Source organism: Prunus persica, chromosome G7, assembly GCF_000346465.2.
Source record: "Prunus persica cultivar Lovell chromosome G7, Prunus_persica_NCBIv2, whole genome shotgun sequence".
Lineage (NCBI taxonomy): Eukaryota > Viridiplantae > Streptophyta > Magnoliopsida > Rosales > Rosaceae > Prunus > Prunus persica.
Window position 1 is genome coordinate 14,726,224 of NC_034015.1, and position 15,552 is coordinate 14,741,775.

General features: G+C 37.8%; 3 protein-coding genes across 4 annotated transcripts; 2 read left to right on the forward strand and 1 right to left on the reverse strand.

Moving 5' to 3' along the window:
* On the forward strand, positions 616–7,629 carry LOC18771021 (phosphatidylinositol 4-phosphate 5-kinase 9). 2 transcript variants are annotated; one of them, XM_007203181.2, is made up of 9 exons: positions 616–787; positions 1,831–3,144; positions 3,674–3,841; positions 4,341–4,506; positions 5,203–5,313; positions 5,573–5,760; positions 6,179–6,336; positions 6,481–6,646; positions 6,915–7,629. In XM_007203181.2, exons 2-9 carry the CDS (start codon positions 1,907–1,909, stop codon positions 7,183–7,185), a joined length of 2,466 nt encoding a protein of 821 aa, XP_007203243.1. In that variant the 5' UTR covers positions 616–787; positions 1,831–1,906; the 3' UTR covers positions 7,186–7,629. The 2 variants fall into 2 exon arrangements, with proteins under 2 accessions (XP_007203243.1, XP_020423240.1); XM_020567651.1 differs by having other exon boundaries at positions 746–1,108; positions 6,915–7,500.
* On the reverse strand, positions 7,773–10,135 carry LOC18770149 (splicing factor 3A subunit 2). The gene is made up of 7 exons (XM_007202248.2): positions 9,852–10,135; positions 9,604–9,773; positions 9,281–9,357; positions 9,082–9,147; positions 8,858–8,932; positions 8,693–8,767; positions 7,773–8,595 (listed from the first exon to the last, which is right to left on the reverse strand). The coding sequence occupies exons 1-7, from the start codon at positions 10,001–10,003 to the stop codon at positions 8,167–8,169; spliced, it is 1,044 nt and encodes a 347-aa protein (XP_007202310.1). The 5' UTR covers positions 10,004–10,135; the 3' UTR covers positions 7,773–8,166.
* Positions 12,130–15,367, forward strand: LOC18769385 (ras-related protein RABC2a). Its single transcript, XM_007202507.2, has 6 exons — positions 12,130–12,577; positions 13,052–13,120; positions 13,297–13,362; positions 13,822–13,943; positions 14,633–14,761; positions 14,974–15,367. The coding sequence occupies exons 1-6, from the start codon at positions 12,442–12,444 to the stop codon at positions 15,082–15,084; spliced, it is 633 nt and encodes a 210-aa protein (XP_007202569.1). The 5' UTR covers positions 12,130–12,441; the 3' UTR covers positions 15,085–15,367.

Here is a 15,552-nt window from a genome sequence, read left to right on the forward strand (position 1 = left end):
ACTCATAGGTCAAGTTTGTGTTTAACACCAATTAAGATCACATATATATATATTCATTTGAATACAAGGCGATAGTCTAGACTACAATGAAATGGAGGTTTCTCACACATATTACCAAAGTGTTCGAACCCAAAACCTAATATGCAAGTCAAAATCATTTTTCATTGGGCTAAATCCCGTTGGCCACATATTTTAAGATATGATTCTACTTAATTTGTTAATCACATCTTTAGTTAACTACCTATAAGGATGTAAACAACATGTGAAAAAACATTAAAATGTAATATTATTTGCTTTTAAATACATTAAAAATATTAAAAGAGAGAAACTCATTACTAAATCAGCCGAAAATAAGCATAAAAATTAAAATGATAGTGGAGAACACCTGAAAAAAGTGGATGAAGTTAAAAGGTTTTTTGTTTTCTCTGTTATATCAAATTAGGTATGTGGTGGTGTACAAGCTCAACCAGATATGCAACTATGAATAGAAAAACCAACGTATAACATGGGCATTATCGTCATTTCAAGAAACGGTCGTATATAAAAGGGAGACGATATTTGCGTTAAACTTCCGTTTTTGCGTATTTTAAATATTGGTCCACTGCGTCTCTGGCTATTGGCTATTGCTTCGGGCGTTTTGGCTTTGGGATTCGCAAACATTTGGTCACCATCTAAAAGCGAAGGCAGGGAGAGAGAGAGAGAAAGCTTCAAAGTCCAAAAACCATCGCTCATGTTCAGCTGCTTAACACTTACTCTTGTGTAGCTGGAGCTTCTTTCGTTTTCCCAGGTAGTCTTTTATATAGCTGCTATTTCTCTCTCTGCTCCTCAAACAAGTTTAAGTCTTTATTTGCTTTTGGTTAAGTTTGTCTTATTAGTGGAATTGCTTTTGGTTTGAGACTTGAGTGGCTTTTGGGTTTTGGATTTTGGAGCTGAAATCAGCTCAAGTTTCCTTCTTTTGGGAATCAGAGGGGAAGAAAGTCAAGTCAACTGAAAAGTTAGCGTAAGCTTTTTCTGAATAAGAAAGCTGAAGAGCCTGTAACTGGCTGCAGAGCATATTGGTTCTCTGGATGCGCTTTCGTTTTTGGGAAAATGAATGGAGGATATAAATGTATGCTCTTTCAGATATCTCTTTGATTTTAATTTGTTTTCAGAGGCACTTTTTAAAAAGAAAAAAAGACAGAAAATAAAGAATCTAAATGAGTTTGGCACTATGAGAAATTGTAGCTGCAATACCAAAATTAATCATGTGAAGGACTTGTAGGTTTTGGGTGACTGCATCTCTGAAAGATCATTAAGCATTTTCTCTTCTGTTGTTTTATGAGATATTGTGCAAAATATTGCTGGTTCTGCAAGAGTTGGATATTTTAAAAATCCATGTGTGCCCTGCTTTTCTTTGCCTTTGCTGGTTGAAATTTCATCTCTTCTGGTCATATTTTTCTTGGGGATGAACCTGTTGTTGTATTGGAGCCGATCTTTTGTTCTTGCTGAAGCAGTTTTGGCACACAACAAAAAAGAAATGTAGAGGGCGTTCTGGTGTAACTGTAGTGCATCTGTGTCTGTGCTCATGCTCTTATTTTTCCCATTATAAGTCTATGGTGGTCATACTGTAGTTATTTGATTTTTAACGGAATCAATAGGATTCCCACTTTTTCTTATATATATATTTTTTTTCACGCCTTTATAGTTTGAGTTCGATCTTTGCTCCAAAAAGCCATCTTGTGCACTTGAAACCTGCATTTTGTAGAGAGTCTATAATCTCTTTGCTTTTAATAAATCAGAGGACAAGGAGTTTCCTGTTATATTTTCACTCACTCATGTGACTTTTTACAGAATCCTATATCGTCATAGGCCTATTACAATTTTGGAGTGCCTGTAATTGTGTAAGAAAATCTTTTGGGCATTATGCATGTCTGGCCCTGCGGCCATTGACGATAGCGCGGGAGAAGCACGCTCTTATGCAGAGAGAACAAAATCACTTGATGCCATTTCCAAAGAAGACAGAGAATCCATATTAAATAATGGCGAAGTTGCTCATACTTCTGAAATTGCTGCCTTTAGAGTCAGGGAGCTATTACTTCCAAATAAGGAATCCTATTCGGGGCCGGTGCTTGGAAACATCCCCGAGGGTAGGGGAAGGTATGCCTGGTCAGATGGCTGCATATACGAGGGTGAGTGGAGACGGGGGATGAGACATGGGAGCGGAAAAATTATTTGGCCTTCAGGTGCCATTTATGAGGGAGAATTTTCAGGTGGATATATGCATGGTACAGGGACTTACATTGGATCAGATAAGATGACATATAAGGGGCGATGGCGGTTGAATCTCAAACATGGTCTGGGGTATCAAGTTTATCCTAATGGAGATGCCTTTGAAGGCTCTTGGATCCAGGGAATGCCCGAAGGGCCTGGAAAGTATACATGGGTAAATGGAAATGTTTATCTAGGAAATATGAAAGGAGGGAAGATGTCGGGGAAAGGAACTCTCACTTGGACAAATGGGGACTCATTTGAAGGAAGCTGGTTGAATGGAATGATGCATGGATTTGGAGTCTACACATGGAGTGATGGAGGCTTTTATGTTGGAACTTGGACCCGGGGTTTAAAGGATGGTAAAGGGTCATTTTATCCAAAAGGCAGCAGACTTCCAGCAGCAGAAGAACTTTACCTAAATGCTTTGAGGAAAAGAGGGCTCTTACCGGATTTAAGAAAACAGAACAATGCACATATCCATCATGCTACTTCAGTGGATATGGGAAATTCAAAGATTGGAGAGAGCCAGGGATCTCATCGTGTTTCTGCTGATAAAATCTCTAACAGAAATCTGTTAAATTTGGAGCCGTCTCATAGAAATGTTTCCTTGGAAAGGCGTTGGAGCCTTGAGGTATCTTTTGAAAAAGTGATTGGACATGATTCATTAGAGGGTGGAGAAAAAGATGCTGGGACAGGGATTCCAATCTTGGAACGAGAATATATGCAAGGTGTCTTAATCAGCGAGTTAGTACTGAATAATAGCTTTACGTCATCATCTAGAAGGGCAAAACGGCGACAAAAGAAACTAGCAAAAGTGGTGAAGAGACCTGGTGAAGCAATCATTAAAGGTCATAGGAGCTATGATCTAATGCTCAGTTTGCAGCTTGGTATAAGGTGCATTCACTTTTCTTAAATTCCTTAACTCCCTTAGATTCTTTATCTTTGATTTTTATACTTTAAATTACTTATATTATTTTGTCTTCATTTAAATTTGCATATAATGCACGGTTTTTATTAGATTATATTGCTTGATTAATTCGTCCCTTCTGGCATCAGCAACCTTTTCTCTGCTGGATTCAGGACAAGCATGATCTCATTGTGGGGAAAAAAGAAAAGAAAAGAAAACGGAAAGAAAAAAAAAAAGATACAAATAAGTTTTGTGTCTCTGTGAGAGTGGTTTGAGAATCTTAACAGGTTTCTCCTGTAGGGTTGCAAAAAAATTTCTTCTCACATATACCTCTGAAGTTCTTACCACCAGACACTTAAGTTATTGTTCGTGGAATTTTGAGACTGATATTCTCTGTAAACAATGGAGAATACATAGTCCAATGATAACCACTGATGCTCATTACTCCTACCTCATGTGCATTGCATATTTTGTCTGCTGGAACTGAATGCTGAATTTGGATTAAAATGTGGCCAGGTATACTGTTGGGAAGATTACACCTATACAAAGGAGAGAAGTCCGGGCATCAGATTTTGGCCCTCGGGCAAGTTTTTGGATGAATTTTCCTAAAGACGGCTCTCAATTGACACCACCTCATCAATCGGTAGATTTTAGGTGGAAAGACTATTGCCCAATGGTCTTCAGGTTAGTTTTCATGTCTTGAACTTTGTCTTGTAGACTATGTGTTTGTTTGATGCATTTACTGTAATATGGATATTTTCTTTTGTATAATGAAGGACCAACTATAATTTTGTAATTTGCTTCTTACAATTGACATGCTGTCAGTGTTTTTTGGGATTATAACCATGAGCCACTTTTCTTATGAAAGGTGAAAAAGAAAAGAAATACCTTCTGATTGTTTACATATACGTATATACAGAATCCTTCAAGTGCAAATGTCCCCCTCAGATCCAGCACACACACACACACATGCACATACACAGCTTGACTAAGAGCATACATATATACACAACTTGACCAAGACGTTACCCTGGAAATTTAGTTTGTGTACTCATCTGCAGACTCATTTGTGTGTGTGTGGATGGGAGTATTTTATACTGCTATAATGTTTTCATGCTGTTTTGAAGATACTCTGCTGCCTATAATTTCCTAATACTTTATCTGGACAATGCAATTGTTGCAGGAATTTAAGGGAGATGTTCAAGATTGATGCTGCTGATTACATGATGTCTATTTGTGGAAATGATGCTCTCAGAGAACTTTCTTCTCCTGGAAAAAGTGGTAGTGTGTTTTTCCTATCTCAAGATGATCGTTTCATGATTAAGACACTCCGGAAATCTGAAGTTAAGGTTTGTATCACTGTCGGGACTCGTGCATCTGCATTTGCTGTTGATGTACATAAATTACTAAATGCTCATGAAGTTTTCTTTTGTCTCCTTGTGTAACATTTCTGTATGAAATTATAAATTCATACTAGAACCAGTTAACTGCTTCCTTTGAGGTTTACCTGCATAAGCAAAGAACTTTATTTCCATGAATCCTGAAAGTCGAAGAGCCTTAGATTCTTTGTTGTACATTTTCATGATTTTGTTCTGTGTTAGAATTGGTAAACAAAAGCTATAAAGTGAAAACCGGACGTTTGATAGAAATTTACTTGTTTTAGAATGAGCGGACATGTCATTGCTTAATTACAACCGTCTTAGGAATTGCTTGGTGCATGATGAAGCTGCTGTTTTTGGGTTTTATTTTCAAATAAGTTGGCTCCTTTCCTCCACCCAAGGTTCTTGATAAATCTTATGTCTGTGCTTGGAGGACCAGCTTTAGCAATTAGTAGAACTGTGATTTCATAAATGTCTGTTATGTACTTTAGTATGCTTATCTTTTCTGTAACAACATTATGCTCATCATGCATTACATTTGTATATGCTTTGTCAATAAGGTAATGTATTAGCAGAATTATGATACAGGTGCTATAATTGAAGTTCTGCAATTTTTCTTTAATCATCTGGAGGTGTGGTATGGTAACCGGTGTTCTGATGTTGTAGGTTCTTCTACGGATGCTTCCAAGTTATCATCATCACGTAAGGTCATATGAGAACACACTCATCACAAAATTCTTTGGTCTTCATAGGATTAAACCTTCAAGTGGTCAAAAGGTAACGGGAACAGTGCCTTTAAATTGTTATGAGCTGCCATGCTAGAAACGTGTTTCCATGTTTTTGATGCCATAGCTGCTTTTAATTTACATTCCAATAAAAATATCATTTGAGGTTCTATGAGCCTGAATTGCCTTGTCTAAGAGCCAATTCTATAATGATTTGCCTTGTTCGTATTTGTGATGAAACCTTCTCTATGAATTTGAATTGCTTATTGTACTTCAAAGGCTGATATTCCTAGATAATATATGCTTTGCAGTTCCGCTTTGTAGTGATGGGAAACATGTTCTGCACAGAGTTAAGAATACATCGACGATTTGATTTGAAAGGTTCGTCCCTTGGTCGTTCTGCAGATAAGATTGAAATTGACGAAAACACAACACTAAAGGACTTGGATTTAAACTACTCCTTTTATTTGGAACCTTCTTGGCGAGAGGCTTTGTTGAAGTAAGTGATAATTCCAGATGTGCGTTGTCATTTTTTGTTTCCCTCTGATTTGTAGTTCCTACCGTAGGTGTAGAAATGAGTTTGTATAATATAGTAGACCCCTGGTTATTTTTGGTCAATTGGTTATTTTTAAGTTTAAGAAAACATATAACCTAAGAATTTATCGTTAAAAAATATCTGTAGTTTTTTTTGAATTCTTGTTTGTGTTGGCTTGAAAGATTTAGTCAAGATGATTCTAAGTGCCAAATTCGGTAATTAGTTTCTCTTGTAACACTATTATGTGGTCGCGCGGTGCCCTCTTAGTTTCATTACGGTCATTTTTGGCCTGCTTAACATGTATGATTCTCTAACATTAGGTTTTAATTTTTTCCTTTGTTGTTACGATGTTATTCATTGTGTTTTCTTTCTTATCATGCAGTCAGATTGAGATTGACAGTAAATTTCTGGAGGCACAGCACATTATGGATTACAGCCTTCTCATGGGAGTGCATTATAGAGCCCCCCAACATCTGCGGTCTTTCATGACCTACAATAGAAGCACAATAGCTGATGGATTAGAAATACTCGCAGAGGAAGGTCAATGTTGTACTTAATGCACAATTTAGTTGTCATCCTTTATTATGCAGAATTCACTTCTTTTTTTTGGGTTGAAGAGATTGCTTTTTCCTTATGATTAGAGACTAACATACAAAAGATTTGCTTTTGGTGTTTCAATGACAGAGACTCTGGAGGACGAAATCTCCAATTACCCTCAAGGCCTTGTTTTAATCCCTCGTGGAACAGATGATGATAGCGTTGTTGTGGGTCCTCATGTCAGAGGTAGCCGACTGAGAGCATCATCTGCTGGTTATGAGGAAGTGGATCTCCTTTTACCCGGTACAGCAAGGTATGATCTACTGCACTAGAATGCTTGTATTGTCCTTGAAAGGCCTCAAGGGCCATTTTCATACCCTTCAGAGCTGCCTCAGATGCTATGGAGCTTTTTTATAAAACTCATGCAAAGAATCTGTTTAGTCTTCTTTTGAGAAGCTATGCATCTGAAGTGAAAATGACAACGAAAGGCATTCTTAATGCTCACGAAATTTATAATACTGTATGCACCCTTGTGGCCTTTGAACAAATTTACTTCATCTTTTTTTGTCTTCACAATGCAGACTCCAAATCCAGCTGGGTGTGAACATGCCAGCAAGGGCAGAGCAGGTTCCTGGGGAGAAGCAGATATTTCCTGAAGTTTACGATGTTGTGCTATATCTTGGGATCATTGATATATTGCAAGACTACAGCATGGGCAAGAAGATTGAACACGCATACAAATCTCTTCAGTTTGATTCCTTGTCCATCTCTGCCGTGGACCCTACGTTCTATTCCCATCGCTTCTTGGAATTCATTCGGAAGGTGTTCCCTCCAAATGCTTTAACAAGATAAGAATTTGGTGACCAGTGCAGAAAGAACCCCTCTTCTGAGAGTGAATGATAAGGCCTCCTGTTTGCATGCTTTCGAGCACCATTTCACATAAGTGGCCATATGGAATTTTCGGGAGGTGCATCCGGAGAAGAAACATCATCGGTTATGCCAGCATGGTGAAGCGGATGGGATGGTTGACAAATTTGAATTTGTTTCTGTGCCTCTGGCTTTGGTACTTTTGGAGCTGCTGCAGCTTAGTACACGTACTTACATCCTTTGTGCAATTGATTTATTGTGTTTAATCGATCAGAGTTATCGAACCTATCTTTGTTTGCATGGGTTCATTCGCATAACAAACGATCTCGAGCAGACGATCCAACATTTTACCCTTTTACTTGAGGTCCAGGTTGCATATTCAATTCCCTTTTTTCCAATATCAATTCTATATAAATTTAAGCAGGTGTAGTATTCAGAAGCGAGCTTCTACTGATCTGTAGCCAATCACATTTTTTGAAATTGGTATCACAACCAGGGATTTTCAGACTTACTAGTAAATACATCGATTAAAAGGATGGAATTGATAATCTATCACAAGCTGGCACAAGCACTTCAACACATCCAAAGGCATTATGGGTGGGCACCATAGATGCACTTAATACCATTTTTGGGGTCCAGCACAGATACACTTAATACCACTCAGCTCAAAATGCACAAAAAGAAATTACATTAAACAAGAAATTGCCGTAAGACAAGCTGCAAAAATTCAAGCAGCGACACATCTTCTCAATGTCAACCCTAATATCGCTGTTTATAAGGGAAAAACAATGGTAAATATGACTTATGAAGAAATAATCTAGGAACATATATCTAACAACTAACGATGTTATTAAGGCTCATTAATCAGGTACAGCTTCAATAAGTACGGCGTCATTTTAGCTCACATCATTCTTCACATTAATACTGCAAGTATGTTTACTGAGATGCTGGAGGCTCCGGATTCCCTTAGCCCATGTTAGGAGGTGGTGGGGGTGGACGAAGACCCTGACCCTGCATTTGTTGTCCTGGAAAGCCTTGTGGAGGTGGCATTGATTGAGGTCTTCCCATCTGAGTGCCAGGAGTGAAATTTGCCATTGTGTTATTACCAACTGGGGGTGGAGGAGGGGCAGGAGGAGCTCCACCAGGAGGCATAGGCCTAGGGCCATTTCCCATCGGAGGAGGAGGCAGTAAAGATCCATGAATCGGCGGAGGTGGTCTAGGAGGATTTCCCATTGGTGCACCAGGTGGCAGTCCTTGTGGAGGAGGTGGGGGTGGAGCTTGGGGTGGTGGGGGCAAAGGCCTTGATGGAACACCAGGAGCACCCGGGCCATTGGCTGCAGGGGGAGGTTGCGGTTTGTTTGTCTCTGGTGGCTTAGTTTTGAAATATAGCTGCAACTGCATATTGATACATTCCACATGGAAAAATTAGAAAAGAAAAAAAAATCAACCAATAAAAAGCATAAAAGAAATCCATTTAAATTAGAAGACTAACTGTGAACATTTTTGAGTCTGGATCCCAATGTGAGAAAAACTTTTCAGGGGTTTTGTCAATCTCTGTACTAGGAACCTGAAACAGATACGAACATGCAGGCCCAGTAAATGTTCTGAATCTAACAGTAAAAAAGATAAATACCAGATGCATAGAAATAAGATATACCTTGAAAGCAATTATCTCATATGGTTCGGCTGCGAAGAGGAGATACTGGTATCTTTTGTCGACAGATTGAACTCTCTGTGTTCATGAAACATTAACGTTTAAAAAGAAAAAAGAACAATTCACCGCTTCAATTAAGAAAAAGGGAAAAAACAGATGGACATGAATTGCAGGCAAAAAGCAAAGTTTTCAGGAATCAAACTCAGATTTAATATATAGAACCCTACCTGCTCATAAGATGACATAAAACGGTGCCTAGGCTTTGTACTATCTTCAATCTCAGGATATTCAATCTGCAGAGCATACAAACAATAACACAATATAAGCTAGGCCATTTCTTAGTGTACCCTACACATATTTGAATGAGATCTTATTCTTTCAGTAAAACACATATCACTGCACACAAAAATACACAAACCCACAAACCTGGAAGAGAAGAGACCTCTGCTTTAATTCTCCATCGAACTGCTTTGTCACTCGATACCCCGGCCTACCAATTTTAACTGCAAGCATACATGAAATACCCGTATGAGTTAGCTCAAGACCCAATTTACATATCAAAATTACATTCTACTCAAATGCACCCCCCCAATGTGGTTGTATTTTTTTAATTCGTGTTAAAATTTTCAAACCCCAAATTAAATTAAGTTTCTCTAGTATTTTACACATCAAAAAAACCCCACCAAACAATGTGATATGCCCACTAACTGTTCGACAAAATTCGTGTGAAACAAATATGAAATACACACCTGTCTTTCGCAAGTTGACTTTGCGTTTGTGAGGCTGGGGTTGAGCAGGAGCCTCCTTGGCCTCACGAGCAGCTCGCTTTGCCAAGTTAGTCTGATGGCGCTTCCCCTGTGTATGGGCCAAGTAGTTGCCCTCGTTGTTGTGCAGCGTCAAGCAAAGCTTACACTCATAGCTACAAAACCCACCAAGAATAATCAACAATAAGATGAAAAGCTGTGAAATTTGAGCAAAGAGAGAAAAAGGGTCATACCTTCCAAGGTGGTTGCGCATGAAGTAGGGATCTTTGGCGAGATCGATGGTCTCGAGGGCGAGTCTCCGGAGACGCTCTCGGCGGTCGATGGCTTCGTTTTGGGCGGAGGCGGCCCCTCCGCTGCCGGGCTTCGAACCCCATTCTCTGTCCATCTTCTCTGTTCTTGGCCACTGACTGTTCCTCTCGGTATCGACGGGTTTACGATTTGGAAGAACCTCCCTCCCTACTCAGCACAGTTGGTCCTGACTCGCTTACCCTTTTCCTAATTTCTTTTGCAAGGAAAATCCGGGTATTGAGATATTATTGGCCTTTAAGCCTTCTTGTAGTCAACAATTGGGCTGAAGGGAGGCCCAACAAAAGAAATTTGTCCAATCCACTCGGGCAATTTGGTGCCCAAAATAATATGTATGTTATTCAGAAAGAAAAAAAAACCCTCTAATCCGTAGTTCTTGTTGTAGTGGTTTTTCTTATGTTGGAAAATATCTCAAATTTAAACCCCCATTTCTCCCATTGATAAGAGAAGGGATACAAGTTTCTAGGACTAATTCCTAAAACAAGTAATACTTGTGATACATATGGATGAGATAAGTTCGATTATTCGGATGTTTTTATGCAAGTTGGAGTTCAAATTTCTAAGTTTATAATCCGTGCTATACTTCATTAGAAACTTTTATGCATGTAACACTACATGATATTTTGACATATGATGTTACTAATCCATATTCAATTTGTGCGGAGCACAACTTAGTTAGATGGGCATCTTTCTCTTGCATGTACTTTCATACTGCCTATATGTATATGCATTTGTATATTGTGACTCTGTGTAATACTTATTGATAATATAATAATAGTAAATACTACTTTTCAGGTGGTTTGTCTAAATGTTTGGTTTGTGATGGCGATGTTGGTTGCCAGGGTCATGTGCTTCCCCTCAGTTTCTTGTATTGTAAAGAAAGAGACACACCAAACATTAAAAGGGCTAAAGCCTCTGCCTCCTTCTAAACATCTTCTTCTTCTTCTGTAATTGCTCATCCTTCTTAAGTTTATCTTTATATATAAACCAAAGCACTTTTGTGTAAGGTCTAAATTTATTCTGGAACATGCAACTTTAATTAGTTTCATTCTCAGTTATGAGACACTTCAAAGTGGGGTACAAATCTTTTGAGTAGGCATAAAGAAAGAAGGTCATTTTTTCTTATTTGTTTTTTGGGATGAAGCCGCATTTCGTAGTGGTGGGAAGCTAAGCATCATTAGCTCTTATGATGATGATTAATGTCACAATAACAGGTGTTATACTACACTAAAATTATGAAGCCCAAATGATGATGCAAAGTTTTATGCTACCAACTTGTACGACACTCGAAAATATTTTCAACTCTTAAATCTTGACGGAAGCCTAAAATGTTTTTATGTTTTTGTATTTTTATTGATATAAGTAATACGAGATGAGGGAGAATCAATAACACGACTCAACAGAAATGCATATTTTTAATTAGTTAAGCTACAATCCTCTATAAAAAAAAATGCAAACTAGAAACAGAAAAAAACAAAATTGAAAACTGAAATAAAGCGTGAAATGTAATTTTGGAGACATGCCGAGTCTAATTAGAACCTAAAAACAAAAAAAGTAAAAATGCGATTTTGGAAGGAATGTCGGTGACATATTGGCAGGTGAAAGTGAAGATAATGGAAATGGAGCTTTTGTTTTGTTTCGTAGCTCATTAATTTAATGGTGGGATCACTTCTTGTTTGGCGTACAATGATAGTGCCCCTTCACCATCTCTTTGATCAATTTCCCGCGCTTGCATGCAATTTTTCCCTCTCTTCTTTTCAACTCATTGTGTGGACCAATGCCATCAAATCCCTTCCTGCAAAATTCATGTAATATTTTTTCACCATTGTTAAATTTCATGTACTCAAAATCAAATATCAAACATATAATCATTGCCATGGTAGATCACCAAGAATTGGGAGGTGAGGCGAGTCAAATTTATATTGAACATGTGAAGTAAAGTATTCTACCACTTAAGCTAAAAGTCCGAGATTCCGAGAAGTCACTATATACTATGCGTGATTGAATTCTCATCTCTATTAATATTTTAATTTGTAAGTCCCATTTGATGATGCTTTTCAGTGGTGTGCATCAAAAGAATCGAATGTGGGACAGAACAGAACAGAACATAACATAACAGAACTGAACAGAAAGGAAGAGTCTAGGACAAAACCCCGTTAACATGGAAATCAGGAATTAACATAAAGAAAAGAAGAAAAGAATAGATACGTTGGTAGTTGTCAGAGGATGTTGTTCAGGTATAGCCGTTTTCTTTAGCTTTTTCTCTCTTTCACCTCCAAAAAGATAGATAGATGCCCATTGGCACCATTACCACCTTTCCTCTTTTTTTCTCTCTCCTCTCTCTCTGTCTTCTTTTCTCTTCTCTTCCAGCCTTATATGCATTTCTTTCACTGTACTTTTCAGATAGAACAGACATTGATACTTAAGAAAAAGCTCTAATCATCACCATCACCATCACCATCACCATCACCACATAGACACAGAGAGAGAGAGATAGAAACACAGAAGAGTGATCAAATGGGTTCTTCAGGGCAGAGCAGTAACTACGATCTGTCATTCAAGATCTTGTTGATCGGAGACTCTGCCGTCGGCAAAAGCAGTCTTCTTGTTAGCTTCATCTCCAACTCTGTTGACGATCTTGCCCCCACCATTGGTAATAATCTTTCTACCCCATTTTTCTTTATGTTGCTTTTAGCTTAGCATTTCATTTGGGAGCTGATAAAAATGTTGGGCAATAAAACATTTCGCTGATTCTTTTGTTACTGCCAATGAGATGAACGGATGAAGTGTTGGTAAGAACCCAAAGGGAGTTTATTACTGTTGGATCTATGATTGGATTTTGATAGTTGAATAGCTGGATTTCTTGTATATTATTCTCAATCATAGGCTTATGGCTCCTTACATTTCCTGTTTCATTGATGTAAATTGAACTCAATTAGTGAGTTCATAAGTCAATATGTTTGTGATTAGAAAAAAAAATTAAATTTTTTTGTGAACTTCCAGAGGGTGGATCATAAAAAGTTAGTTGCTTGAATGGTTTCTTCATACGAATCTTGTGCATACTTTGGATTGATTGAGACAATCATTGTGTGAGGCATTTGATGGGTTTTGTTCCTTTGTTTTGTAGGTGTGGATTTTAAAATCAAGCTGCTCACTGTAGCTGAGAAGAGAATTAAGATGACAATTTGGGACACAGGTAGTAAATTAAACTTGTCCATTCTTTCATTCTATGATGCAATTTTTATCGAAGGTAGTCTAAAATGCTTACAGATTTCAGAGCAAAAACTGATTTTTCTCATCATTCTATATGTTGAAAGTATAACGATGAATTGATAAAGTTCATAACATGACAAATCATATTGTCTATTGCAGCTGGACAAGAGAGGTTCAGAACATTAACAAGCTCTTACTACAGAAATGCACAAGGAATCATTCTTGGTATGTTATCAAAAGCCTCATCAAATTTTGTTGAGGAAAATGTGGCATGTGCTCTCACTTCTCTTAGTAGCGCCGATTTTTCGTGTTAAAGAGAAAAAAGGGAGAATATGGTTCCCATGTCTGGTTGACTGCTGAAATGAAGAATATTTCGTATCTATGATCTTTCCAGTGACAATCTTGAATTTTGTATATGGGCATGTATCATGTCATATTGTTTAAGCCGGCATCATCCTACGCAAATATTTCAAAAAAATTAACTCCTTTTCTTCAACTTCCTACATTTTTATTTTTCATGTGTATTTCTTATTGAGCTATAAGAAATGGGAAAATGGCATTGAAGAAGTTTCCCCCTCATAGGCATATAGAACTATACCTAATTCAAAGTTCTCATAATGCCTTGCATACAATACAATAGTTGCCTGATTTCAGCTAATGAACAACTCCTCTGCTTTATTTTAGTGTATGACGTGACTCGGAGAGACACCTTTACCAACTTATCAGACGTATGGGCTAAAGAAGTGGAGCTCTACTCAACTAATAAGGACTGTGCCAAGATGCTTGTTGGAAATAAAGTCGACAGAGTAAGTTTCAAATCCTCTATGTCTACTGCTTAAAAACTTGATCCCAGAAAATGAACAAGAAGTGATCGATGGTCCTCAACTTAGATAAAAAGTTATAGGGAATTTGTCTCTAGCAGTAAGTTGACAGCCAGCAAAGGTCTTATTACTTAGCTCCATGCTTTTCATTGTGTTTGTGTGTTTTGAGTGCTCACACATTGAAAACCAAGACTCTTGATTTGAAGTGATGCAATTTAGCGCAACTTTCGTTGACCTCCGTCTTACCTGTGCCCTTCATCCCTGCCAGACTCATATGATGATGACATGGCATGATTAAGGGGTACCTGCAGGCTCTCTTAACATATTTGAGAAATCAAAACATTGCCAGTTGGACATGTATTCAGTGCTCGTACACACCCAGAACCAGTATCTTAGTCTGCATAATACTAGTCAACATGAGTGATTTTTCTAGTAGTAAATCCTCATGAAGCCTAGGATCATTATTACATGTTCCATGTAGCCAAACACTTTTGCGGTCTCTTGAAGCATGTTCTGTCAAGTCACAGACTTCTTTTAGGTTTCATTTCTGTAATTTTCTTTTTAATCCTTTATAAATTTATTAAAGCCTAAATTTACTTGTGGAAAAGACGAGGCCTTTTTTAATTATCTCAATCTTTTGAATAAGTTAAGAAAGAAATTCTATGTGATTTCAGGAATCTGAAAGGGCTGTAAGTAGAGAAGAGGGGCTTGCTCTTGCAAAAGATCTTGGATGTTTGTTTCTTGAATGTAGCGCTAAAACTAGAGAAAATGTGGAGCAATGCTTCGAAGAGCTAGCATTAAAGGTACTTTTTGAGAAAGTTTTGATAATTTCAGAACTGAAGTTCTTATGCAACTTCATCCCTACAAACTTGTTGATATAATTTTTGTTGTCGTATTGCTAAGAACTTAAGATCGAAAGCAGTCGTCGTGGGATTAGGGAGATGATTGAGACTATCTGAACATATGTGACATTTTGTTCTGTTCTCAATTCTAACCAACTGGAATTCTGTAACAGATAATGGAAGTTCCTAGTCTCCTGGAAGAAGGTTCAACTGCAGCAAAGAGAAATATTTTGAAGCAGAAACAGGAAAATCAAGCACCTCCTAGCGGCGGTTGTTGCTCATAAAATGCCGCGGTTTGCATTGCACCTTATATGAAGCTTGACTCACATCATGAACAGATCATGTATATGTAATTTCCATTTTCTTTCCTCTCACTGGTGGTGTCAAGTTATTGAGTTGCATAATTGTTTGTTTCAATTAAAATAGACAAATTGCCACTCAAATAGCTTTCATATTAGCTTGTGTAAATGTGCTTTCCCTTTTTTTCAGCCATGTTATGAAACCAGAATTGATTGTATTTTTCACATAAGAAAAAAAAAAATTACATGAGCGCTTTCTGATTCCTATGCCCAGCACAATGCTACTCAACTGTTATTTCCAGATTAACTATATCCTAAAAGCTAGAACTTTTTGTATTGCAACATTTAATACATACACATGGACATGTTGGGATGCTGCAATTTGAAAGGACCCCACTTATAGACACATAGTACAATGTGCCATAAGTTTTCTGAAGATTTCTACATGTCCTG